At 52.1% G+C, this 26,254-nt stretch overlaps 3 protein-coding genes across 9 annotated transcripts; 1 reads left to right on the top strand and 2 right to left on the bottom strand.

The window, feature by feature from the left end:
• Positions 1-60: 60 nt before the first annotated feature.
• On the bottom strand, positions 61-7,285 carry FTSJ3 (FtsJ RNA 2'-O-methyltransferase 3). Of its 3 annotated transcripts, XM_080678301.1 has the most exons (22): positions 7,213-7,259; positions 6,999-7,101; positions 6,757-6,849; positions 6,484-6,589; positions 6,150-6,196; positions 5,949-6,028; positions 5,195-5,294; positions 4,920-5,114; positions 4,700-4,815; positions 4,482-4,586; positions 4,295-4,395; positions 4,000-4,080; positions 3,741-3,887; positions 3,461-3,596; positions 2,253-2,434; positions 2,030-2,153; positions 1,666-1,949; positions 1,333-1,418; positions 1,150-1,249; positions 838-1,021; positions 666-760; positions 61-587 (listed from the first exon to the last, which is right to left on the bottom strand). In XM_080678301.1, the coding sequence occupies exons 3-22, from the start codon at positions 6,821-6,823 to the stop codon at positions 395-397; spliced, it is 2,529 nt and encodes an 842-aa protein (XP_080534427.1). In that variant the 5' UTR covers positions 6,824-6,849; positions 6,999-7,101; positions 7,213-7,259; the 3' UTR covers positions 61-394. The 3 variants fall into 3 exon arrangements, with proteins under 3 accessions (XP_080534427.1, XP_080534428.1, XP_080534426.1); XM_080678302.1 differs by lacking the exon at positions 6,999-7,101 and having other exon boundaries at positions 7,213-7,285; XM_080678300.1 differs by having other exon boundaries at positions 6,999-7,259.
• Positions 7,273-11,371, top strand: PSMC5 (proteasome 26S subunit, ATPase 5). 4 transcript variants are annotated; one of them, XM_080678309.1, is made up of 12 exons: positions 7,273-7,396; positions 7,957-8,028; positions 8,930-8,999; positions 9,280-9,377; positions 9,544-9,600; positions 9,678-9,908; positions 10,168-10,294; positions 10,397-10,587; positions 10,687-10,785; positions 10,867-10,977; positions 11,071-11,157; positions 11,245-11,371. In XM_080678309.1, exons 1-12 carry the CDS (start codon positions 7,373-7,375, stop codon positions 11,296-11,298), a joined length of 1,221 nt encoding a protein of 406 aa, XP_080534435.1. In that variant the 5' UTR covers positions 7,273-7,372; the 3' UTR covers positions 11,299-11,371. The 4 variants fall into 4 exon arrangements, with proteins under 4 accessions (XP_080534435.1, XP_080534433.1, XP_080534432.1 ...); XM_080678307.1 differs by having other exon boundaries at positions 7,313-7,396; positions 8,848-8,999; XM_080678306.1 differs by having other exon boundaries at positions 7,362-7,755.
• A 29-nt stretch (positions 11,372-11,400) lies between these two features.
• On the bottom strand, positions 11,401-21,641 carry SMARCD2 (SWI/SNF related BAF chromatin remodeling complex subunit D2). 2 transcript variants are annotated; one of them, XM_080678304.1, is made up of 13 exons: positions 21,105-21,641; positions 16,458-16,642; positions 16,233-16,275; positions 15,960-16,082; positions 14,789-14,944; positions 14,042-14,137; positions 13,794-13,895; positions 13,511-13,672; positions 13,260-13,357; positions 12,949-13,084; positions 12,641-12,763; positions 12,415-12,516; positions 11,401-12,342 (listed from the first exon to the last, which is right to left on the bottom strand). In XM_080678304.1, the coding sequence occupies exons 1-13, from the start codon at positions 21,318-21,320 to the stop codon at positions 12,289-12,291; spliced, it is 1,596 nt and encodes a 531-aa protein (XP_080534430.1). In that variant the 5' UTR covers positions 21,321-21,641; the 3' UTR covers positions 11,401-12,288. The 2 variants fall into 2 exon arrangements, with proteins under 2 accessions (XP_080534430.1, XP_080534431.1); XM_080678305.1 differs by lacking the exon at positions 21,105-21,641 and adding an exon at positions 20,920-21,056.
• Between the last annotated feature and the right edge of the window lie 4,613 nt (positions 21,642-26,254).

Genomic DNA, 26,254 nt, shown 5'->3' with positions numbered 1-26,254 from the left:
TAAATAGGATTTAGAACAGTGCAGCACCTAAGTTAGCACTTAATGCGAACTGGCAGAAAAGACATCTATAATCATGGTTTTATTTAAATGGCAATAGAAGAGGACGGAGAGATCTGAGAGGCCCAGAAATAGACCAGAATGAATGCCACCTCAACACTCAAGTTCCCCTTACAATTTAAAAAAAGTACCCTGTCTTCTTCATGGAAGGGTTGTGGAGTCCAACAGGGTACTTCAGCAGTGCTTTAACAAGAGGCAGAAGATGTCCTCACCACTCAGACCACCCCTCACCGTCTTTTCAGATGACTGTGATGCAAGCAGGGTGCAGCTGGTAACAGGCTAAAGAGAATCACTCCTCCTCCATACACTGCCTTCTCAGAGGCCCTGGTGGCTCTGCTTACTTCCGCCTGTTTTTTTTCTTCTGCTCCTTCCGTTGCTGTGCTCTCTGGTCCTTCTTCATCCTTGAGTCCACCACTTTGAAATGACCTCTGACTCCAGCAGGCCGGCGCACTTTGCGGCCCACACCTTTTTTGGCTACGACATAGGTGACCTGGCGTTTCTCCTTGCCAAGCCCAGCCTTCTTGTAGAGACTGTAAATGGAAGAAACAGTTGGCTTTCTGGCACTTTTTAACCCCCACATGTTTTTGTGGGTGACCTCCCCCAATCACCTTCGAAGCTGTGCCACTTTCTCTCGTTCTGAGATGTCCACCGTGTTCACCACAGCTTCTGCTTTCTTCTTGGTTTGTTCCAGCTTCTTCAGCATCTGTGTGAGGCCCTGTCAGGTTAATCGCTGCCCCACCCCTGCCCCACCTACCCCTCTTGGGCAGCCCCAATACTTACCCTGCGTTTCTTTCTGGCTTTAGCCTCAGCCACTTTCTTGATGGGACGTGCATTGATTTCTCGCCACCGTTTCCGATAATGCTCCACCTCCTTCTTGTCAATAGGCAATTGCCGTATCCTGTGCTGCTTTTCCTCCTGCACAAACCACTCTGGAAGCTCCCCTTCATCCTCATTAAATGTATATCTAGGGGGAGAGGACACAGCCCTAATGACCACTCCATTCTTTGTGGAGAAGAAACTACCACTTACCACCACCACCACCACCACACACACACACAACTGGGCGGCTTCTCGTGATTTTCTTCCCCTTACCGACTGAAGGAATTATCTATGAGGTCTCTCTTGGCCTTTTTGGAAGAGGCAATAATAGCACCTAAAGCAAGGCCTTCAGGGTCCAGTATCCGATGTTTCACTAGAGGGGGAGGAGAAAAGTCCAAGCTCGATTCCCAAACATCCATGGTCTCCTCCCATCCCACTGGGTGCAGACCCACTCACCTGGGTCCTCAATAGGCACTATCTCAAACCCATCATCTTCTGACTTAGCCCCACGGCTTTGCCTCTTACCACGGCGTGGTTCCCAGCTGCAGAAGAGAAGAACCATGTGTCCACCATCACTCCACATCACTCAGACCCACTCCCACCTCACCTCAACCCGGTTCCTGTTTAAGGCTGCAGTGGGTAACTTCCGGAGATCCTACCATGGCTGTACAGTTAAATCAGAATAATATTTTTTTAAAGCTCTCAATCTACAGGCAAGGTTGAAAACGCCTTAGAGAAATGGTTACCACTGCTTCATTATCCCTTCTCCCATCAGCTGCAACCACTCACCTCTCTTCATCCTCACTGCTGCTACTGTCACTGTCGGAGCTGTCATCTTTCTCCCCACCCCCAGGGCCAGTGGCAGCCTCTGTCCCTGGTGAAGCCTCTGTCGCCTTAAGGGCATCATCTGGGCACTGGGAAGGTTTTCTCTCAGTCTTCAAACTAGAAGATGGTGCTGGCGGGGGCAGCAGTGGCGGCTGCGACTGCCCCTTCCGGCGGCTCTCATACAACAGCTGGGCCTGACTGATCTCCAGAGCCTCATCAGCATCATCCTCAATCCCACTGAAGCCATCCTGTGATAGGGGAAATCTTCAGGCATCCTTCAGCAGGGAATGCCAATTCCCTGAGTCTTAACCCCCTAGCTTCCTCTTACCTTTGAGAACCACAGGCTGGCTTGTTCTTCCTGCAGGACCCCCTTTTTCTCCAAAGGCACCAGCAATGGGTTCTCTTCTCCATCCTCCTCCCCTTTATCGTCTTCTGCTTTGGCAAATCGTACACTGTAGCCCCAAGGAAAGTGGATTAGTGGGCCAGTGCCCTGGAAAACTCCCCACCCCACCATGCCTTTGGCAATACCTGTAGACCAGCCCCCACCTTACCACTTTTGGTCCTTTAGACTTCGAGGATCTCTGACTCCTGCCAGCTCTTCTGGATCCAGGTCACTATCCAGAGATGCATCATCATCATCCTCACCATCTGACACATAGATGTCATCTCTTGGCAGATCAGACAGAAACATGTCTGCAGCACTCATATCCCCTTGTGTTACCTCCTCTAACAACTAAAGTTTGACAGAGAAACAGAGATTGAGGGTACTTGAACATACTGCTTTTTTCCTGTGTCCATTATCTTAGTTTCAGCAAACACATTATCTCCTTTTACAGACAGGGAAGTGATGGGGCTGTCAAAACCATCCCATTCTAGACCAGATCACTCACCTGTTCCACTCAGCAGTCTCATCTTCAATGGTAGCAGAAATAGGTTTATGGAAAAGTACCCATACCCTATATAGCATCACATTTTAAAATATTCTAACATTAATTTTTCTTTGAAAACATTACCTCAAAAAAAAGGTACCACATCACCTTCTGAGAATAATATAATCTACGAATTTTGTTTCCACTGAATAAAGGAGCCCAGGAAACATTTTTTACTCATCCCCCAAGACCTAGTAGGTAGGTTCTATTATTCTCTTTTACAGATGAGGGAACTGAGGCAAAACATGGATAAATGGTAGTCTGCTCCAGAACCACTACACTTTCCTGTACAACAGAGAAGACCTGGTTCCCATTCCCACACAAACGCCACAAATTGCCTGTGACACTGCTTTTATTTAAAAGTCAAATTCCCTGTATTCACCATCCAGCAGCCAAGTGCGCCGAGATGCTAACTTGGTCTCAGTGAACCGAGAAGCGCTGCTCCCCTCTGAGGGAAGCCCTCCATCACTATGCTGGTAATCCATTACCCTGGCTGCATCGACCAGAAATAGCTTCTTGCAAGGAGTGCCTCTTGGTTCTTCTATTTTTATGTATTATATATGATACATACACATATGTAATATTCTTATAGCATTCACAAATCTTCCTAATTTCATGTTAGGTTTATGTTTCTTCCTGGCCTTTGAGACACAAGGCTCTTGTTTTTTTTCCCAGTCACCCCTCACCGAGTCATATATTTATGGGTGGACACAGCAGCCATGAGCATTGATCATGCAGCACACTAAGAAAATGATGTTTAATCCCCAATCCCCTTCCAAATACACAAACAGATCCTCTGGTCTCCTCAAACTGTTCTAACCCCGCCTCACCTGGTGACCCCGGATGGTGCGCAGGGAGAACATGCCAGTCTCCCCCTCATCTGCGATGGAAACCCCGGGAAGATCCATCTTCAGCTCCACACGCTCTCGCTGCTTTCTCTGCTCACGCAGCAGCTTCTTTTTCTTCCTGAGGGGACAGTTTGAGGAATTATACCTGCCCAGCTCTGAAAACTGCTCAACCATTTCCTCATTCTCTTCCTCCATCCCCACACACAGAACCTCTGTGGGGGGTAGGGGGGCAGTTCCCCAAACTCTTCCCTGCTCTTCTCACCTCTTTAATTCTGCCACCTCCTGGGCCTTCATCTCTGCCAGGGTCTGATTCAATTGTTCCTCCTCTTCCTCCTCCTTAGAGAGCTGCCTCGGGGTCCCAGCTGTTGAGTCCTCTTCATCACCTTCCTCCTCCTCTCCTGAGCTGAGGCTGACAAAACAACCCAAGGAGTTTGGTTATTTCCTAGACACCCCCGCCCCCCCCCCCCCCCTGCCCCACACACACCCAGTCAACATCTACTGTGCTTTAGCTCCTTCCTCACCTGATGTCCAATGCCTTTGCTTGCTCTTTCAGCTTCTTGGCTACATATCGCCGAAGCTTTGTTCTCCAGTTCAGTAGGGACCTGTCCCAGAAATACCATTACAGACCTTACCATCTGCCTTTGTCCCTGCTTCCTCCTCTGTCATAGGCCCACATCCCAAATTTCCTGAGTCACAAATCCTAGGGCTCAGGTCCCCAGCCCAAACCTCTAGCACAACAGCATTCTGTTGAGATCAACATCATGGCCTTCAAAGGCCTTTCCCTGCCTTTGGCACCTACACCACCCCACATCATACCTAAGCTCCTTGCGCCCCAGCACTTTGATATCCTGACAGCACACCCGTATATCCTCAGTGGTAGCTGGATGCTGTGCCAACTCTTCATCATCTAGTGAAATCTGTTTGGAAGAAGGGAAATGAGTTGGGAAACATTCAGGCCATGTTTTCAGGGTTCCCTTCCCATTCCCCCAAGTCTGGGACTCACTTCACTGGCTTTGGAGAGGAAGTCAACAGGATTGGCAGCTCGGAGAAAATCAGTGACTGAGGTACGATGATAGAGAGTGAGGTCACCCTCAGCATAGCCTTCAGCCTTAGGGAGAGAAATAAAGGTTGAGTGGTCCCTTATGTGATGTCTATTGGACTCATCAGGCCCAGTCTCCCCAGAGATCCAGGACCTGAGAGTGACCACATTACTCAACACACCTTTGGTTTCTTCTTAGTCACTAATTCAGTAACTGTCTTGGCCTGAACTTCAACCTCCTTGAAGGCAAATTTTGGGTCAAAGAATTTACTGTCAACCTTGTCAGGAGCCAGGTATCCTAAGACGATAGGACATATAAGAAAGTGTAAAAAAAAAAAAAAAAAAAATGCTTTCGTAGTTAGGAAACAAGTCAAGAGAAAGAAGGAAGTGATGCCCACCTACCCTGGCAGACTACAAAGATCTCTGCAGATTCATGGCGCGAGGCCTGGGGCTTGGTGGCCTGGACATGGCGGAACAGCTGCTGGAAGATCCATAGCAGGGGCTGATAGTCACGGGAACGGAAAACCTTTGTGATGAAGCAGCCACCACGGGCCAGAAAATCACAAGCCAAACGGAGAGCCATCAGTGTCAAATGGGCTGTGGGAGAGAGGATTAGCCGAGGACCAATACAGCCTGACAGGGCATGCCCACCTCCACCATCTCCATGCCCCTGGCACCTTGTGAGTAAGCATCATGGACCCAGCTAGCCCCGACATTGGGGGCCCCATCATTGAGCACAACGTCAACTTTCCAGGTCTTTAGCTCCTTCCTCAAGGCCTACAAAGGAGGGAAGGGGTTATAGCAGCAGAAACACAGGAATGGCTACAGATGGAGGAGTCCCTGATTTAGTCATTTGTCCACCCAATCATTTGTTGAGTGCCCATTAAAGGCCAAATACTGTGCCTGGCACGGGGGATATAACACGTCTGCCAGGGTGGCGTGGCTTAGTGGTTGAGCTCGACCTATGAACCGTGATGTCACGGTTCAATTCCCCATCAGGGCAGATGCCCAGGTTGCAGGCTCGATCCCCCATGTGGGGTGTGTGGGAGGCAGCCGATCAATGATTCCCCCTCACCACTGATGTTTCTATCTCTCCCTCTCCCTTTCTCTCTGAAATTAAAAAAAAAAAAAAAAAAAATTAGAAGAAAAACCATGCCATGTCTGACTTCATGAAACTTACAGTCTACTAGTGAGCCTTCCTGGAAAGGATTTCACTGAAATCTTTACACTCCTTCCAATTTCAAACACCTCATTCCTGACCAAATAAAGGCTGGAGTGGATGAGGCATATTCCAGGCTTACAGACATCATGCAAACACTGCTCAAGGCACAGTAAATATGAAAAGTCTTGCCTTCAGAAAATTTGGGTGAGAAGAGGACAAAAGTGGATGTTTGCATATAAAGGGGATAGGAAGAGAGAGATTCTTATCACCTGCCTACAGCGTTCTGTTGTGATGTCCTCTTGGAGTGTCACCACATTGGGAAGAGGCTTGATTGGTACCAGGTCCACCCCTGGAAGAAATCAGGTCGGAGTATTCCAAAAGGTTGCCTCAAGCATGAAGAAAGGAAATGTAGAGCACATTATCTTGTACTCCCACCCCTAAAACACCCGCGTGAACCACCTGTCACTCACCCACAATAAGACTTGATACAGGCATAAACTTGGCAGCCACCTGCAGCCTATGAAAGAAGAATAAAGATTAAAATACCCAAGACTATTCCTTCCCAACCCTTGACAATATAAACCCTCTTCCGTGTTAGGAGGAGCTCTGCCAAGTGCAGTGGCCAGAGCAAGTCCTATGTACACGTTCCAAACCTCTGTAGTGTATGTTCTGGGGAGTGGAGAAATTGAGGCTGGTATTACTGTATCCGCCCTCCCTTCCCCCAATGCAACTCTCCAGTCATCCCAGGCCGAATGGAACCCAGAAACCAGCCGCCAGGAGTGCCAGGTGCCGGTAGTTACGCACCATCCTCCTGGCGCAGCACACAGGTCCAGCAAGGCACGGGCTTTCTGCAGGAATTGAAAGCGACGATTCAGCTGAATCAGCTTGAATGCAGAGCGGGAACGATAACCTGGGGGCGTCAACAAAATAATACGGTCCACGAGGTGCTTTCCCGGCGGGATTTCTGCGGCCTCACAACCCACTATCTCTTTTGCGAGAAAAACTTAATGTTCGGAAGCGGGGGGCGAACCTGACAAGTCGTTCGTCTAGCTCCCGGAAGGCGCAAATTTGACTCACCAGTCTCCTTTGCCAAGTGATAGAACTTGTCCCGCCGGCTCTTCCCGACTTTGCCCTTCTTGCCCATGGTGGGAAGGGGGAGTGTCACTCAATCTAGGGAGAAAGTAGAAACTGGGACGTCTCCTCCCGGAGTGCTAGATTCCGCTCGCCGTAGCAATCACACTCAGCGCCTTACTCCACATCACTAGCAACCAACACCGTTTCCACAACTCTAGGAGCAGCATGTGGAGGAAGCAACGTACTTCCGCTTCCGCTTGCGTAGAGCGCGTCCCCGGCTCCAAGTTTTCTGTCATTTGGAGTGTGGCCACAAAAAGTATTTTACTCTGTCGCCAGATTTTATATAAACTGTAGGTTGGAACCAAGAGAGTAGACTACGTGAACTAAAACCGAGTTTCTAGAAACATTTAGGAGTTCTATGCCCTTCCAAAACTCCCGGCCTCGCGTAACGCCGCCTACCTCCGGTCCATCAGGGCCCCAGTTATTTGTTATCTCCGCGAGCACCTGGCCCACTGACCCGGAAGCACTCTCTGCCCCGGTTTCCGGCCTCCGAGTCCCTGCTTCTGCGCCTGCGCGCCGAGGCGGCTGGGATGCCGGCGGTCTCCACTACAGAGGGAAGATGGCGGTTGATGGGCCAGAGCAGGTATGTGGTGGCGGCGGCGGCGGCGGCGGCGGCTGCGCGGGGGCCGGGGCTGGATGCGGTTCAGGAGTGATCCGAGGTTGGGCTGCCGGCTGGGGCAAGAGGTCGGTGGGTCTGGAGTGGGTGGTCCAATCCAGATCGGGCCCTGCCTGGGACCGGATCTGCTGTGTCAGCGCAGCCCCCGGGGGGTCAGGGTTGGCCGAGAGAAAAGCCACGTCGGAGGCGCAGTGAGATGAGCGATGAGAGCGGGAACGGGCCCGTCTGCTAGTCGCATGAGACAGGAAACGCGTCCTTCCTCCCGGCTCCACCTGTGGTAATAACACCCGGGTCTGTAAAGCGCCGGGCTCGGGACAAAGCGCTCGGTGCGTGTCTTTCGCCTTTTGGTCGTTCTGGTTCCTATGAGGGAGGCGGCATTCGCGTTCTGCTTTTAGCTTAGTCATGGGGTAAAGGAGGGTTCTGAAGAAATGCAGGAAGAGACTAGAACCCAAATCTGAAGCCTCCATCCAAGCTGGAAGTGGCTTGGCTATTTAGCCTGTTGTTTAATAATTACACTGTGTCTTCAGATGGAGCTGGAAGAGGGGAAGGCAGGCAGTGGACTCCGCCAATATTACCTGTCCAAGATTGAAGAACTCCAGGTGAGGACGGACTCCAGAGGGACAAAGGGAGCTAGCAGGGGGATGAATGGTTGATGGAGATTTCAACAATCCATAAAATTACACTGGGGCCAGTAGGAGAATAGTTTGTTACACATCTTCCAGAGTCAAACAGAAAAGGCCATTCCTTTGGGTAGAAGCCTGTTGGAGAGGATTTCACATAAAAGGGAGGACAGGCTCAGGACCTGAGGTTTTTCAGATGGGGGTTGGGGGTAGAGTGAGTGCAAGGGAAGACAGAATTGAGTCTGGACAATGCTGATAACAGGTCTGAATGAAAAGGAATTGGCAACACAGTGCTCTCGCCTAAAGAGGGAGCAGGGACCATAGAAATAAAGAAAATAATGAATATGAATTGGATGGAGGAAAGCCATAGGGAAAGTTTCTAACCTCCAGGTACATTTGCAGGTATTGTATATGGGTTATCATTTTTGAAAGGCACTTGTGATTTCATACAACAGCCCTGAAAAGAGGCATGGTGTAGTGATGCTATGCCCACTTGCAGTTGGTAACAGAACTAGATGTTTTAAATGGCTCTACCTAGCAGTTAATTGGCAGCAGGAGGGCTAGAACTTAGGCTTCTGACTCAAAGATCTTTCCACTGGAACATGTTGATAAGCCACCCTGCAAGAAATTGTCTACATGAGCCAGTTGTAACGTCCCATTAGGGTTTGTTGTTCCTGGACCAGTGTTAGACAAGTAGCCTTTTTTGCTCAGAGAGGCTGTTGGAGGACAGGCCAAGGCCATGAGGATCATAGTGGAGAATCTGAAACCTGCAGATGCCTGTGCTCTTCCCTCACTCAGTTCATACCAGCCTGAGGGTCTTGACCAAGATCTTAACCTCCTACTTTTTTCTGCCTTTTGAAACTTCTTGTCCTCTTGCAAGCTGATTGTGAATGATAAGAGCCAAAATCTCCGGAGGCTGCAGGCACAGAGAAATGAGCTTAATGCAAAAGGTGAGGGGGGAAGGTTGGCTGTGGGCAGTTGGTCTGACTTCTGACTGTTCAGATCTCCCTGAATTGTCTTCACGTTGATGCTTTTGTCCATGGTGATGCCTTGCATTGGTATATAGTTATTCACATGCACATGTCTTTCCAAGCCCCATAGCAATCCCCTTAAATAGAATTTTTATTTTTGTAGCTTTCCATTCCAAATGTGCTTAGTTCCTTGGTATTGAATTATTGGGGAGGGAACACCAAAGAAGCTGGGTGACCACTATGTCTGTTTCCCATCCAGTTCGCCTATTGCGGGAGGAGCTACAGCTGTTGCAGGAGCAGGGCTCCTATGTGGGGGAAGTAGTCCGGGCCATGGATAAGAAGAAAGTGTTGGTTAAGGTAAAGGCGGCATCACCCCAGGGACCATCTGCTGCATTCCCATACCTTTGTGTGTAGCCTCCCAAGGACAGCATTCTGTCACGTTATTCTAGGACTTATGGGTCTCCCTGGGGGAGGTTGGTGGTTTGGTGACTGTCAGGAAAAGTCACGAGCCCTGTTTCTTTAGGTGCATCCTGAGGGCAAGTTTGTTGTAGATGTGGACAAGAACATCGACATCAATGATGTGAGTGCAGCAGATGAGGTGGGAGTTTGGGTCAGTTCTCTCCACACAGCTTCCTGAAAGTCTCACCCCTCTCCCAGGTGACACCCAACTGCCGGGTGGCTCTAAGAAATGACAGCTACACTCTGCACAAGATCCTGCCCAACAAGGTAGACCCACTGGTGTCACTGATGATGGTGGAGAAGGTGCCAGATTCAACTTATGAGATGATTGGTGGACTGGACAAGCAGATCAAGGAGATCAAAGAAGTCATCGAGCTGCCCGTTAAGCATCCTGAACTCTTTGAAGCACTGGGCATTGCACAGCCCAAGGTGAGAAGTAGGGCTTCGTGGGAGGGCCATGCTGTTCCTCTACACCTGTCCCAGGCCAGACTGAGTGCAGGGTTGGGGGAGAGATACTATCAGGGCACTGAGGCAGTTTGGATACACACCAGAAGGGACTTTGACATGCATTCTTTTATATCTCTAAGCTTCTAGTATGGGATCTAGCACAGAGCAAGCAATCAGTATGTGTTCATTGAATGAAACATGGGATTGGCTTTCTGCCCTGAGATCTGCCGTTTCCCTCTAGGGAGTGCTGCTGTATGGACCCCCAGGCACTGGGAAGACGCTATTGGCCCGGGCTGTGGCTCATCATACAGACTGTACCTTTATTCGTGTCTCTGGCTCTGAATTGGTACAGAAATTCATCGGGGAAGGTAACTGTGGCTAGAGACATGAAAACCAAGCGGAACTGGGGTGGGGGGATGGGAGTAAGGGTAGGGAACTCAACTCCTAATGCCAGCTTGGCCTCGGCACAGGGGCAAGAATGGTGAGGGAGCTGTTTGTCATGGCACGAGAACACGCTCCATCTATCATCTTCATGGACGAAATCGACTCCATCGGCTCCTCACGGCTGGAGGGGGGTTCTGGGGGGGACAGTGAAGTGCAGCGCACCATGCTAGAGCTGCTCAACCAGCTGGATGGCTTTGAGGCCACCAAGAATATCAAGGTGAGGTGGTGGTAGCGATGGGATGAGCTGAGGGAAGGCCGTGGGTGAGGTGCAACCTAGGGAGGAGCCTAGCTGATGCCACCCCCCTTCTCCACTCAGGTTATCATGGCTACTAATAGGATTGACATCCTGGACTCAGCTTTGCTTCGCCCGGGGCGCATCGACAGAAAAATTGAATTCCCACCCCCTAATGAGGAGGTTTGTGTTGAGCGTGGCTCTGGCTGGGGGCGGTGGGAGGGTGGTAGACAGTGGGGCTCAGGTTTTTCCTCTCATCTCTAGGCTCGCCTGGACATTTTGAAGATTCATTCTCGAAAAATGAACCTGACCCGGGGGATCAACCTGAGAAAAATTGCTGAGCTCATGCCAGGAGCATCAGGGGCTGAAGTGAAGGTAATCAGAGGGCCCAAGGAAAAGGAAGGGGCAGAGGCAGGAAGCTCTGGGTTCAAGGGCACAGCAACAGCCTGCCTTCCTTTCCCTGCTCAGGGTGTGTGCACGGAAGCTGGCATGTATGCCCTACGGGAACGGCGAGTCCATGTCACCCAGGAAGACTTTGAGATGGCGGTAGCCAAGGTACAGGTCTCCATCTTTTCTGCCTTTGCTGACAGTGGCTCTAGAGCATTCACCCAGTTTGTAACTTAATGTTTTCTCTCTCTGCAGGTCATGCAAAAGGATAGTGAGAAGAACATGTCCATCAAGAAGCTATGGAAGTGAGGTGGATGGTCCCTGTGTAGATCCCTCAAATAAAGCTCTGCAGGACAAGGCCTTTAGGACTTCGGTCTATTAATGAGTGGCCGCACTGTTCAATGACCAGGTCTGGGCACCACCAATAAACAAGGATTTATTTGGAAATTTCCAAACCTGCCAGAAGTGGCACTTTACAAGCCCTAGGCCCACCCTTCTTATCAAGCTCCAAATGGCAGTGAGTCCCCCCGCCCTCCACCAAGCACACACACCCATGCCTCAGGCCATGCCAGAGAACTTGAGTGTCCCCTTCCTCTAGGAGGCTTTATAGCCCTGAGCCCAAGAGCTTGAGTGGCAGTCCTCTGGCATCCCAGGAGATGATGGCGGCCAGAGCCGCTTGCATAGATTGAGGAAAGAAAATTAAGGGAGGAGGCACCAAACAGGGCTCCCTGAAAAACCCCAACTTACCCCCTGTACAAAAAAGTGGCTCCCACATAGAAGAACCTGCTCCCCAAATAGTGCAAATACCCAAAGAAAAGGAAAAAGCCAGCAGCAAGGCTGGGCTGGTCGGAATGGCAAAGAACTTTGGTTTAGAAAGGGTAGGAAGAGTGTCAGCTGAGTCCCTCTTCCTTGCCCAGCTCCCCAGAGCCAGCTAGGGCACTTGCCCCAATGGGGAGTCTGTAAACAAGCAAAGCCAGTGGCCTTTGGTTCTGAACCTTCTCCCTTACAATGTCAAAGCAAGGCCCCCAGTAGTCCTACTTGGGCCTGCCTGCAGAGGGCAGAGGCATTTATTGTGAACCCAATTAAAGCCAACGCATAAAGTAATAAGGCTTTGGGGACCAAGCAACAAGGAATCCTATCGCTACATTTATGAAACTAATGCTGGGAAGCTGAGGGTAACAGGACAAACCCTCACCCCACTCCTTATCCTATGTGTCTGCAGCCTCAGATGGTGGTCCCTTCCAGGCTGAGAAGGGGATGATTCCTGGGCTGGGAAGAAAGGAAGGGATCCCTGAGCAGTTAGGTCAGGCGAATTCCCAGCACCTGTTCCAGTTCCTGCCTTCGCTGCTGCACCTGGAAGAGAGACCAGCAGCTCAGGTTTCTGCTGCTCACAACCACAGGAGGGCAAACAGGGCAGAGTCTCACCTTGGCAAAGATATGCCTCCCTACTGCTTCCTGGGCCCAGGGCTGGTGGTAAAAAGCAGCTCGTCTCTCCTCCTCAGGATTCCCAATCACATCAGTGATGATCTGCAAAGAGCCAGAGAAAAGTGGTAGCATAATTCCCACTCCTGAACCCCTGGAATCAATAGTGATGGGGGTAAAAACCACCTAGAGCTTAACCTGGTCTCATCACCAGGAAAGAGGACCACACCTTGAGGTCTCGGCGCTGGGAACGGAGCCATTCCTGGATGAAGTCCTGGGGGTCAGTGCTAAAGCTGAGCATGAAATCCCTCTGGGTCTTCAGCTGGTTGATGGACTCGATGGTCTCATGGATCTGGGGGGGGGGGGGGGGTAGTATATACATGTGTCAGACTGGCCCCCACTTCTAAGGGGTCTGTTTCCAGAACTAACCACAAAGGACTTGGACAGAAATCCTATCCCAATGTGCTATAGAAATGTCCAAAAGAGATTGCCCACCCCATCTTGAGCCCCAGAGGAGGTTGGGGGCAGAGGGCCCACCTTGACATCAAGGGAGGCAATCTCCTGCTGATTGGTGGTGGAGGCCAGAAAATTGCTCATCTGGGCCTTTAGTGGGTCATCCACCTCCACGTCAATGTCATAACAGGCTGTCTTCTTCTGGTCATTAGGGTCCACACTGTAGGCAGCACACAGGAAGGGAAGGATGAGTACATAGCAGTATCCATCCCACCCACCTGGGCCAAACCTGCACACACTTGGGGAGCAAGAAAACAGACCTGCTGCTTCTCTTTAGATCAATCCAAGGAAAATTGCTCTTAGAAGAGCCTTCCCATTGCCCTCTTCCCACTGACCTAATGACATGGTTGATAACAATGGGGTCTGGATGTTGCAGCAAGCCAGCCAGCTTCATGGGAATCTCTGAGAATCGGAGCCGACCACAACTGAAGATCTGGAGAGAGTACCAAAGATGCCTTTCAGGGCACAGGGGGAAGTGAGTCCTCGCAGGGGGAGTGTGAAGAATGTGGCCAAGAGCTAGCTCAGTGGGGCTCTGGGACAGCAGGCAAGGCCGGGGCTGCAAGACCAGGGGGAGTTCCCAGCTAACCTGGCGGAAGTAACGGTTGCAGTTGATGTACTCGCGCTCATGCCCGTCCTGCAGCTGGTTGTGTTTGATGTAAAGCCACAGGGCCTGCATGATGGCGGCCCTCGTCTGTGTGTGCACTCCCAGCAGCCTTGCCAGTCGGGGGTCCAACTTGTACTGAGGAGGCTGGGGATAGAAGGAAGACAGAGGAGGGATTCTTGTGAAAAACCAAAGCCAAAAAATAGGGCAGGGACAGGAAGGGTTTACAATAAACCTGCCCCTGTCCCCGAGACATGGCCCCAGTCACCTGATGATCCAGCATGAGCAGGAGGGTGCACTTGACGTTGAGGTCTCCAGGCCGTTTCACCTGGAAGCCATCCGTTTCCTGGGTGGTCGGCATCCGATGCCACTGGCAGGGAGGAAGGGAGCATAGTTCATCACCAAGGGGTGGGCATGAACATACACACACTTGGCCCCTCTCCAAGGGGACCGAGCCTATTTCTCTGTGCACCTGGCACATCAGCCTGTGCTCCCATGCCCCAGGTCCACTCTCACCTCCACCAGGTGGTTGTCCGGCCCATACAGTTCCTTGTCTAGCTCAATGACGAGGCTCTTAAAGAAAGAAGAGAACTTCCTCTTCTGTTTGCTAGGCTGGGGAGGGAAAGGGGTGAGATGGGAGTGCTGCTGAGTTTTCAAAGCTAAGCTATGCTAAAGCCCCCAAAAGAGGAATACTGTTTCAGCCCTGAAGTTCAGGGTACTGAGGATTCTTGGGCCCTGAAGGAAGCAGGGAAGAGTGAATGACTGGAAATAGGAAAAGGACTCTGTGCAGCCGCACTGTTAGCTGACAGAGGATTTTGAATTAAAAAAGGGACACCCTAGCTGGCTTGGCTCAGTGGATAGAGCGTCAGCCTGCAGACTGAAGGGTCCTGGGTTCGATTCCAGCCAAGGGCACATGCCTGGATTGCGGGCTCGATCCCCAGTGGGGGCGTGCAGGAGGCAGCCAATCAATGATTCTCTCTCATCATTGATGTTTCTATCTCTCCCTTTCCCTCTCTGAAATCAATATATATATAAAGGGAACCCCTTCAAGACACTTTACTGCCACCTGTAGGAGAACTGTTGTAATAACCATACAAATCTCCAAATCTCCAACCTCTGACTGGCTTGGCCCTGCGCAAAGCTTGACCAGGAGCACTGCCCTTTTCCTCAGGCAGGGCTTCCCAGAAGTGCCCAAGTGGCTGGCCCCAGTCTTTAAATCCACACAGGCCATGTCCTCTCCAGACAGCTTCTTCCCCAACTCACATCATCTAGGAGTTTTCCTTCCACTCGGAGTTCCCAGGAAGCCACCTTGTCCCCTGATGGGGTTCCCCCAGGGGTCCCTGCAGTTCCTGCACTGTCACCTTCCACCTTGCTGGGACTGAACGTATTGGAAATATAGATCCGCAGCTTTCGTTTTTGCTGAAAAGAAAAAGACAAACAGTTAGAGGTGGACCAACATGTTAGAAAACAATGCTACCCTGTCTTCCCATCTGAACTCATTCAACATCAATACTGAGTGGCAGCTATGGGCCAACACCTTGTTAGGCTCCTTATCCTGGCCTTCAAGGGACTCCCAATTTTATGGGGGGAAGAGATGCACCATCCACAGTTCCAACACGGTGGTATCAGTGGACACACAAGTGCTATCGGGCAAATCAGAAGCCTCCGGCTCATATTTTAAATAAAACTCATCATGGCCCCAAAACATTCTCATCTCCTAGAAAGCCTTCACCATTTAGGGGACTGTGCTAGATTATCATTTTAAAAAAAGAGAAATTAGAAGAAAAAGGAAAAAAGGAAAGCTTCTCTAGGGATGGGTAAGGAGATAAGAATTATCCTAATCTATCCTCCAGTTTTACCTTTCAAACTTCTGACCATGATCAACATGATTTGCATTTTATTTACTTTTTTTAACTAATGTATTTTTTATCGATTTCAGAGCGGAAGGGAGAGAGAGAGAAACATCAATCATGAGAATCATTGATCGGCTGCCTCCTGCATGCCCCCAACTGGGGATCAAGCCCACAACCTGGGCACGTGCCCTTGACCAGAATCAAACTCGGGACCCTTCAGTCCGCAGGCTGATGCTCTATCTGCTGAGCCAAACCAGCTAGGGCAACATGATTTACATTTTAAATCATGACCCAGGATCCACGCACATCTATATAAACACCTGAAACAAAAATGTTATGAATAATACCTCTACTACTATGGTAAGTACTTTACTATGGAGAATGATTATAATTTCTACTATTTTATATTTCATAAAAAAACATGCTGGTCCCACCACATTAACTGAGTTCATGCTCCACTAAAGGCTGCATCCGCAGTGAAAAGTCCTGCTCTACCCATGGCAGACCCTCACTTGGCCCCCAGAAAACCAGGCCGAGGAGAAGCCGTGGGAAGGCCCAGGATTAGCCAGGGCTGCACACACCGTTAGAGGCTTTTTTATGGCCTCCTGGATCTCCATCCGCTTGCGAGCAATGGTCTGGTCCAGCTTCCTCTCAAAAGCCAAGAGGTCCATGTACGCCTGAGACTCTGGGACAAGCTCCCGAATCTGGAGGGAGGGAGAAGGAATGCATCAGTTGTTTCAGCTGCAGCTCTGGCTCTTTCTTCTGTCCCTTCCCCATCACAGGGCTGGGGGAGACTGACTCCATCCATAGCCAGCCATTGGGTGGGCCTCCTAGGCCCCTCCCAACATACTCACTCGCTGAGGTAGAACCTTATCTGCCATCTTCCTCCTCTTTAACCTGGGGAGGACAGAAACCCAATTAACAGGTCAATGGTCCAAAGGACCCCCCAACCCCACCCATCCCTCCAGTCCCCAGGATCCTCCCCCAGGAGAACAATGAGCCTTCCTCGGTCATTGCAGTTCTTAGGACGGAGGAAATCCCTCTGTTCCCACTAGGTAGAGTGGGAAAAATAGGCTTACCCCCGGCGCTGGGCAGGCATTGGGGGCTGGGCCTGGGGCACAAGCAGGCGTTTTCGGAATGGGTCCATCATGGTGGGTGGCATGCCAGGTCGAAGTGGAGTAGCTGTACCAAATGGGGAGCCCGTAGGGGGTCCCACCTGCAAGCCAGCCATGGGCATCCGGCTCCCTGGTGACATGCCAGGCCGCTGGGGGAAGTGAGCCAACGGGGATGCATAGGTCAGTGGCAGGACCCTATGAGGCCCAGAGCCCATCCCCTCCATCCCTGTCCTCGGCCAGGTCCAGCCCTGAGCAGCACACCGCAGAGGCCAGGCTCCAGTGCCAGAAACAAAGGGAAGCAGGTGTCTGAGAGCAGAAGTGTAAACCACACCTGCCCCGCCCCTTCAACCGCCCTGGCAGCTGTGCCAGCGAATGAGGCCTGCAGAGCCCAGGGGGTGGGAGGAGAATCCTGCCTGCAGAGGGAAAGGCCTGGGGGAGTTTTCAGGGCCTAATGCCACCTTCCAGCCCCAGCAGGCTATGCCCCTGCTCCTTGGGACTAGCCAGCTTCAAGGCACTCTTAAGGCCCTCAGATGGTCCAACCAAGCACTCCCATCCTTCCAGGATGGAGAAGCACAGCACGGGAGCCGGGGCGGTGTCATCGTCAAGCAGCAGGGTGTAGTGTGTGGTATGAGCAGGCTGACCGGGCAGAGCCTTTAAACCCATCCCCAATTGCCAGCCTGGTGCTGTGCCTGAGGGGAGAAAGAAGTTCAATAGGCTGGCAAGCCCATCAGGCAGCAGCACCCCAGGTAAGCAAGCTGCAACAAGATGGCTTGGACATGTCTCAACTGGTGGGGGTGGCCGCAGCACAGTATGGAAACATCTGGTCACCATATGGCCCCTACTCAAAACCCAGAACTGGACCCTTCGCTCACCTCCCTACTGCCCAGCCCCCAACCCCCTATACCGGAAGATCCCAAAAGAAAAGCTGTGGCTCCTGGGTAGCTCATGGGAGACAGAGCAGCTGACACCTGGACTCTGCCTATGTCCACACCACCTGGGCTCAACGCAGCCCTCACAATCCCAACCTGGAGAATGGAGATAAGATTATCCTGGGACACAAGGGACAGAGTCATAGGAGCAGCAGAGGAATCTCGGTGACAGAAATGACTTCTTTAGAAGCTTGTAGGCTTTCCCAGAGGTCCAGCTCCCCAACATTTGTGGAGCCCATCCAGGAGTAACCAACCCTCTTCCCACCTCCCTTCCCATGGCTGCTGTCTGCAAGGCCCGTTTGGCAGCTCTGCCTCACACACAGGCCCTGGCAGCTTCACAGGGCTGGCCCCGGGGCCCAGATTATGCAACCAGACAACCAGCCAACCAAGCCAAGCTGGGTGGGGACTCGCACCAACTCAAAGGACCCCTGCCCCAGCATCATGGAGATGAGATTCTTCCCCCCATCTCTTCATCTAGCACAAAACCCATGTTCTCACCACAGAGGGTCAGATTCTTGACCAGCTGGAGAGATGGAGAGAAACATAACCCAAAAACATGGGGAAGGAAGCATTTGAGAGACTGGAGATTTAAACGTGGGGGTGGGGGTGAGGGCTCTGGGGCCTCAGGATTCCTGCCATAAGTCTCTCCTCATCAGAGAGAGATTCATCTGAGCTGTTGAAAGGCAAAAGACAGCCGTTTCTCTACCTTAATGAGCCATGGCCAGAGATTACAGAAAAAAAGTCAGTGTGACCAGAGCTGTAAACCCAGCCCCCCGCCCCCCGCCCCGACATCCCAGATTATCTTTTCCCACCCTGTGCCTGATCCGAAGGGGAGGAACTGAGGCAATGAAACCTGCAGAGTGTGAGCTAGGCCCCTGTGCTACTCACTAGGGGCTTAATCACAAGGAACAACAACAGCCTGTAATTATTGGAATCGAGAGTCTAGGTCAGTGGTCGGCAAACTCATTAGTCAACAGAGCCGCAGTTTGCCGATGACTGCACTAGGGCATTCACAAAGCCTCTGCAGCACCACCCTTCTTGGGCAGGTGCTCCGGTAACCGAAAGTTCCAAGACAAGGCAGCACAGCCAGGCCTAGCAGAGGCCCCTCCCAGACATCTGCTCCAGACTTCCCAGACGCAGAGCCCCCAGCGCACCCAGGGCCCCTGGCTTCCTCCAGGAGGGGGAAGGGGCCCAGGGGAGGGCTGCTTATAGTTCACGAAGTCCCAGCGTGGCCCTGCCAAGCTCCACCAGTAACTCTTCCTCTCCCAAAAAACAACCTAAGGATTATAAAAAAGAAAAAAGAATGCAACCCAGTACTTTCAAGCTCCCTGACTCCCCACCTGCATCAGGGCTAGGAAGGTCTGGCTCAGTGCCCTGAACCCCAGAAGCACGAGGTGAACTGGCCCTGTAGCCTAGCACCAACCCACAGCTTTATTTTACCTCCACCACCCAGGAGCAGGAGGCTGTGCCTGATGCTGCCCCCTCCAGGCCTCCAGAAAGCACGTTCAGCCCTGTCTCAAAGCTGGTGGCTTGGGCCTAAGGGCCTAGAAGAAAACATACCCCTCCACAAGTGAAAACTATTTTAAACTCTCTGGAGTGAACCCAGCAATGTGTTTCTTTGTTGTTTGCATTACGCTCCTCAGCTGCGAGCTTGGCTATCTGTGATCCACAGCTAGAACCACCATCTGGAGGAAGGTGGGTCATCACTTCCCTTCTTTCAATAGGCTCTCCTGTTGCTTAACTTGGGCCCTGAAATCCTTGCTCTTCCAGCTCACCTCATGTGCCCTGACAGGACCCCCCTTGCTTCTCAGATCTCAAGTCCCTTATCCTTGAGCACACAACTGGACTTGGTAAGAGGCCAAACTCCTCCAATTCAGGCAGAGAGAACTGGGTCCTCCCTCTCCTCCCTCCCTCCCATCAACCTCTACTGCCTCTCCCTGGATAAGGAGGAGCTGGTGGGATGGGAAGCCCAGGAAAGCAGAGCCTCAGTGCCTTCCCCGTGTGCCTCATCCCTTTTCCCACCCCCAGTAGCCTGGGGCTACCTAACAGCCTGCTCAGTCTTGCCACTGACTCAAGGTCACTCCCTACGTGTTGCTGTGGAATCCATCCTCTCAGGGGCTTTCCCCAAGGCCCATTCCCCGTGGGTTGCAAGCTGAGGAACTGGAGAGGCTCCTATCATTCCTTAGATCCTTCTCAAGCCAAAGGCCCACAGGAGGGCTCCCAGGCCAGGGCTCAGCTAGCTGGCCCCAGGGCTGGAATGACTGATGCAGGCATCACTTTGGGACACCTTGGGCTCATGAGTCCCCAAGGGGACAAGCAAAATGAGAAAGACAGACCCCAGCTGGAGTCCAGACCAGGTCTGTTTCTGTCAATACCCAGACCCTTTGTTTTCCTTTTGTTTTGTTAGAGGGAGCAGGGAGAATGAGTAGTAAGAGGGAAAAATCACTCTTCCCAGTTAAGCCTCTCTTCAGAAAGTGGGGCCCAGGGCTCCTGGGGAGACATGCGTACCCTATTCAATGAGGACCCATTTCGAGGGCCTCTACCTGGGGACATAAAGAATAGAAGCCCCAGCTTCCTTCTTTCCCTCACACTTGCCAGGAGCCAGTGCCAAATGGCACATGGGTTGGAATATGGCATTGCTAGAACTTAAAGGCTAAATAAAAGTGGAGTGGGGACAGGAAAAAGGATGGGTGCAATTCCCAAGTATTGTGGGACAACCAGAAACAATGGCTGGGAGACTGATGAATCCCACGGGCAGAGTCAGGCTAAGTTCCTCACACAGGCTCCCAGTCTCTGCCTCTCAATGGCCTTTGAAGCTGCAACCTGAGAAGCTGTCTTGGAAGCCAAACCCCAAAGGGATCTGGATAGAACCCTTTGAAGCAACTCTCCCAGGATCCTCCAGCCCCAGAGCAGCAGGACTCAGTGGAGACGCTCTGCTCCTCCAAACAAATCAACTCCTGGACACTGCGACACCAGGCAGAGAGCCAGAAAGAGTGTCTGCCCAGAATGGGCCGGGCTGTGTCCTTCTTCAGGCCTGGCCACCACTGTCTCTGGTCCAACTCAGAGTCATCCCGTGAAAGGACTCCTGGGCCAGACCCAGGGGTCGACTCTCCACTGCACAGGCTGAAATCCCCCTGCCCTATCCTAGGCCTCCGGTGCCCGTGGGAAGCCAGGCCCTTCCACCTCCTCATTAGCAGCTGGGAGCCATCTCAGACTCGCTAGGACCCTGCCAGTTCCCAACTACAAACAACAGAGCAGACTTGGAGTGGGACCAAGGCCAATTGCAGGGTAACCCTGGTTTCTCCGTGAGGGCCCTTTTTCAAAACTTTCGGATCACTTCCTAGACCCCCCCCCCCCACCCTAGGACCTACACTATTTCTCAGCCAACCCGCCCACAACTCACGGGCTCCACAACTCCATCTCTCAGCTACTCACAATCCCCGTTCGAAGAAAGCCCCCGGGCCCTCCTAACTGCTTCAAACCCTCCACCCTCTTACCCTGTCCCTTAAGTGCTCCACCACCACCTCGCCGATTCCGAGGGTCCTTGGCCTTGCCCTCCACATTGTCCCGTGCGTTCCACATGCAGGGCCCCTGTACCTCCAGTCCAGAAGGTTGCCTCAGGACCCCCTCCCGTACCCTGACACCCGCGTGCTCGCGGCGCCGCCCGCCCATTCCAGCTCACCTGGTACTGCGCCGCGGGGCCCGCGGGGCCCATGGGGCGGAAGGCAGCGGACCCCGGGCCCCCCACGCCTCCAGCCGGCCCCGGCCCTCGGAGCGCCGGTCCGGGCAGCATGCCGGGTCCGGCAGGCGGAGGCGGCGCTCCCAGAGCCGCGGCAACGGCACCGCCGCCGGGACTCAGCGGGGGCAGCGGGAACCCGCCCGCGCCACGGCCAGACATCACTCCGTCCCGTCCGGCGATGCAGCGATCCGGACTCCGGGCTTCGCGCCGAGTCCGCTCCGCGATCCGTGCTCCGGGACTTTCCGCTCTAAATTCCGGTTCTGGGGTTTGTTGATCCGGGTTCCGGGATTTCCTAACCCAAGTTCGCGAGTTCCTCGCAGATCGGTTTGGGGCAGGGCCGGTCCTGATTCCGGTCCGGCCCGGGAAATCCTAGATCCGGGATCTGCTACAGGCCGGCCTGCCTCCCCCGGCCTCCGGAGGTTTGGCCGCCGGAGTCCAGTTAACCCAGAGGCGGCAACTAGCTCCCTGCTCCGTCCAACCCAGCCCCGCGCTAGGCCCCGCCCACACCCGACAGCCCAATGCGGGGTTGCCTCCTCAAATCCCGCCCTCGCGAGACCCGCCCCCAACAGGCACGGCTCCTAACCGCCGGCTCCAGGGCCCTGCCCACGTCCCTTGGGCCGGCCCTTCGCGGGAGGGGCGGGGGCGGAAGCTGCGCAAGGAAGCGCCGAGCAAGGTGCGGGTCATAGGTCGAAGGTCACTTAGGGCTTCAACAGTGGGTAGTTGCTGCTCTCTCCCCAGTGCACCCTACTCGCCGAGGTATCTGGACACCACACTCCCCGAGATAGTTTTGTCAAAACTCTACATTTTCAGCGTTAAAGATTCAACTTAGAGCTGCGCTCAGGGGCAGAACTGCCACCAATTTAACTTTCTTTAAAAGAACACATTGGAGAAAAAATAAGTAAATAAATAAATAAAAGTCCACATTGGCTCCGACCTGCCAAGGGACCTGCGCTACCTCAGATCCGATCCAGCTGTGTTAAGGGTTGACCTGGCCAAGCGCCGAGTTCTTGTCGCATTTTTTAATGTGGCTCCGCTTCAGTTTAAGGAAGACTAGTACTCACTCCACAGGAAATGTTTCTAGGCCAAGGAATTTTATTATGACAAAACTCCCTGCAGTTAAGTGAGGTCTTTCTCTAGGATTTATAGCACCTAATTTTCAAAAATTAAATACCTTTTCAGAAACCACTGCCCTGTCTCAGAAGGTATTCAAAATAAAGTGCGTCAGCTATACCTGGGAGCCTACCATCTTGGCTGGTGATTTGGGTTTTTCTTCCCATGATACAGACCAGTGCTTCTTTTTTTTCTTAAATATTTTATTGATTTTTTACAGAGAGGAAGGGAGAGGGATAGATAGCCAGAAACACCGATGAGAGAGAAACATCAATCAGCTGCCTCCTGCACACCCCCTACTGGGGATGTGCTCGCAACCAAGGTACATGCCCTTGACCGGAGTCGAACCCGGGATCCTTGAGTACGCAGGCCGACGCTCTATCCACTGAGCCAAACCGGTCAGGGCCAGACCAGTGCTTCTTTTTTTTTGGGGGGGGGGGGGCGGGGGGGGAACCAGTGCTTCTTAAACCTGAATGAATATAAGAAACATCTGCGACTTTTGTCAGAAATACAGATTATGACTCAGTAGACTTGGGGTCTGGAGTAGGGCTCAAGTTTCTGCATTTCTAACAAGCTCCCATTGCTCTTAGATGGAAAATCACAGTCCCTTCCATGAAATAAAAGGTTCTGCAGGGCCTGGCTCCTGCTTACCTCCTCGGGCTCATTTTAAATCTCTGCCTTTGGCTCTCTGAGAGTCACTCTAGAGCAGTGATCAGCAAACCGCTCTGTTGACTAATGAGTTTGCCGACCACTGGTCTAGAGGTTCTTGTGACAATTTCCCAAACTGCTAAGCCCCTTCCCACCACAAAACCTCTCTGCCTCCAGGTCTTCCTTAACTTTTCTCCTCTCTCCCTTTATTACTTCCTCCAAGTGATTATCCCAATATATTATTACTTGTTTAAATATGTTTTTTTTTTAATCTATCTCAGAGAGGAAGGGAGGGGGAAAGAGAGATAGAAACATCAATGATGAGAATCATTGATCGGCTGCCTCCTGCATGCCCCCTACTGGGGATCAAGTCCCGCAACACAGGCATGTGCCCTTGACCAGAATCAAACCTGGGACCTTTCAGTCCGCAGGCCGATGCTCTATCCACTGAGAAAAACAGGCTAGGGTAGGAACTGTTTCTTTATTTTATTTTTATTGAAGTGAGATTTACAATACCTAAAATCAACCCTTTTAAAGTAAACAAGTCAGCCCTAATCAGTTTGCTCAGTGGACAGAGCGTTGGCCTGCGGACTGAAAGGTCCCAGGTTCGATTCCAGTAAAGGGCATGTACCTTGGTTGTAAGCACATCCCCAGTAGGAGGTGTGCAGGAGGCAGCTGATCGAAGTTTCTCTCTCATCAATGTTTCTAACTCTCTATCCCTCTCCCTTTCTCTCTGTAAAAAAATCAATAAAATATATATTTTTTAAAAACAATGCTTGACCTTACTTCTGAAAAAAAAAATTAACGATTCAATGGCATTTAGTACATTCAGTGTTGTGCAACCACCACCTTATATCTAGTTTCAAACCATTTTCATCACCCCAAAAGAAAATTCCATACCCATTAAACAGTTGCTTATAAAGCCATATACTTTCATTTTGGTAAAATGTACAGAAATTAGCATCTAATAAAACAAGAGGTCGCCAAGCCATGACTGTACACAGCACACCCTAACAGGTGCTGTAACTGTTGTCCAACAGCAAGGCAGGTCTGAACCTCATGGAGATATCAGGGCTCTGTGACTTAGGCAGATCCTGGTGCCTTTAAATCTCAGGCTCCACAAGTATTAAATGGGGTGAGTGTGCCCACCTCATAGGATCACAGGCATGAATGAATGCTCAGTGTCTGGCACAAAATAGGTGCTCAATGAAGATTGTGTCTTCTTTCTCTATAAGCAGTCAGGCAGCTTCTTGCCATGCTTATAGAAGGAGAAGGATTGGCTTTGCTAAAGTCGAACCTGTCCAAGTTCATCCACAGCTGCTGGTCCTTGATACTGTTGCAGCTGTCTAGCTGGCAGCCACCACTTACCTACTTGGAACCTCTGCTGCCCCTGGAATTTTCCCACGCTCCCTAGAAAGACCCTGGCTTCTCATCGACACAACCTGCTGACCCTCTTATCCACACAGCTTGTATCCACTGTTCCCAGACTGAGTCCTTCCTACATAAAGAAGGGCTTGCAGTCTTTCTAAGCTACTCATCTATATATATATAAGGCTAATATGCTAAGTATCTGACCATCTGACTGGTCGCTATGACGTGCACTGACTACCAGGGGGCAGAGGCTCAATGCAGGAGCTGCCGAGCTGCAGTGACTTGGCAGTGGCAGTTCAGGTGATGCACCCGGAAATCAGAGAGGAGGGAGCCCGATTCCTCGTGGGGCTGTGCAATTCCACCTTCAGCCATGGGTTATGTTGTTGCTGGGCACTGTTGGCCCTGAATCTGGTTTACTGCACACTTGCATTTGTGTTCCACACCCTGTACGACAGCAACTTTGCAGAGTGCCCTCTTGCACTCTGGGACCCCTCGGGATGTTGGAGAGTCGGTTTCGGCCCAATACCTGCAGGCCAGGTTGAGGGACTCCACCTGCCAGAGGGACCTGGCTCACTTGACAGATGCTAGGGAGGGACCGCAAGAGGTTGGCTCCAGGGTGTGTCCAGCCCATCTCACCCAGTCCCACCCCACTGGCCACATTCTAATTAATTTCCTTTCAATGTGCACGGGTCACTAGTCTACATATATATATATATATAAAGCCAGCGACCATAACAGCCATAACAACCATAATGACCGGTCACTATGACGCCCACTGTGGCCAGCGAACCAGCCTGATCAGGGGGTGAGGCCAGCCGGCCAACCTCACAGCCCCTCCCCGCTGCCAGCTTGCCCCTGATCAGACTCACCCACCCTGATCAAGAGCAGGGCTGGTGGCCAAATGCCCCCTACCTTTCCCCCAGCCAGCCCCACTCCCCAATCAGTCCACCCCACCGTGATAGGCCCGCAGTCCCTCCCTCTGGCCAGCCCATCCCTGATAGCACCCCTCACCCCAATAGGGGGTGGGGCTGGCTGGCCAACCTCCTGCAGCCCCTCTCCCCACCTGGCCGCACCCCAGATTGGCCCCCTGAACCCCGATCGGGGGCAGGGCCAGCCAGCCAACCACCTGCAGACCCTCCCTCCAGCCAGCTCTGCCCCCACTCTGATCAGGGACAGGGCCAGCCAGCCCACCGCCCACAGCCCCTCCCCATGGCCAGCCCCACCCCTGATCAGCCCCCACCATCCTGATTGGCCTGCAGCCCCTCCCCCCCACCAGCTCCACCCCCCCACACACCAATTGGGGGTGGGGCCGGCCAGCCAACCTCCTACAGCCCCACCCCATAGCTGGCCCCACTCTGCCCCTAATAAGCCCCCCCAATTGGGGGAGGGGCCTGCCAGCCAATCGCTTGCAGCCCCTCCCCCCAGCCAGCCTGGCCCCAATCTGCCCCGATTGGGGCCAGGCCTGCCGGACCCCACCAGTGCACAGATTTGTGCACTGAGCCTCTAGTCTTTAATAAAAATGATAGTAGTAGCTGCCATATATCAACCCTACCTGTGCCTGGGCTTACACCCTCTATCTCTCTGCCTCATCTCTGCAGCGTGAGGCTCAGAGAGGTGGAGGAACTCAGTCAAAGTCACAGGGCCAGTAAGTAGCAGCCTATCTGGCTCCCAAGTTTCTCTACTGTACTACACTTCCTGAGCTGTCTCCATTCCATCTTCTACCTCAAAAGGTGGAGGTTCCACAGTTAGTTCTAATGTTTGAATGTGGCATCCAAGTTTGATAAACATTGTTATAAAACAGTGATCGACCTTTGACTCCCCTGGAAAGAATTTTTAAATGCTAAGGTTGTGGGTTTGATCCCTGGTCAGGGCACATACAAGAATCAACCAATGAATGCAAAAATAAGTGGAACAACAAATAGATCTCTCTCCTTCCTCTCACTCTAAAAAAATCAATCAATCAA

The sequence above is a fragment of the Plecotus auritus genome, assembly GCF_963455305.1.
Source record: "Plecotus auritus genome assembly, chromosome: 7".
NCBI classification, from domain to species: domain Eukaryota; kingdom Metazoa; phylum Chordata; class Mammalia; order Chiroptera; family Vespertilionidae; genus Plecotus; species Plecotus auritus.
This window is presented reverse-complemented; position numbering and strand designations above follow the sequence as displayed.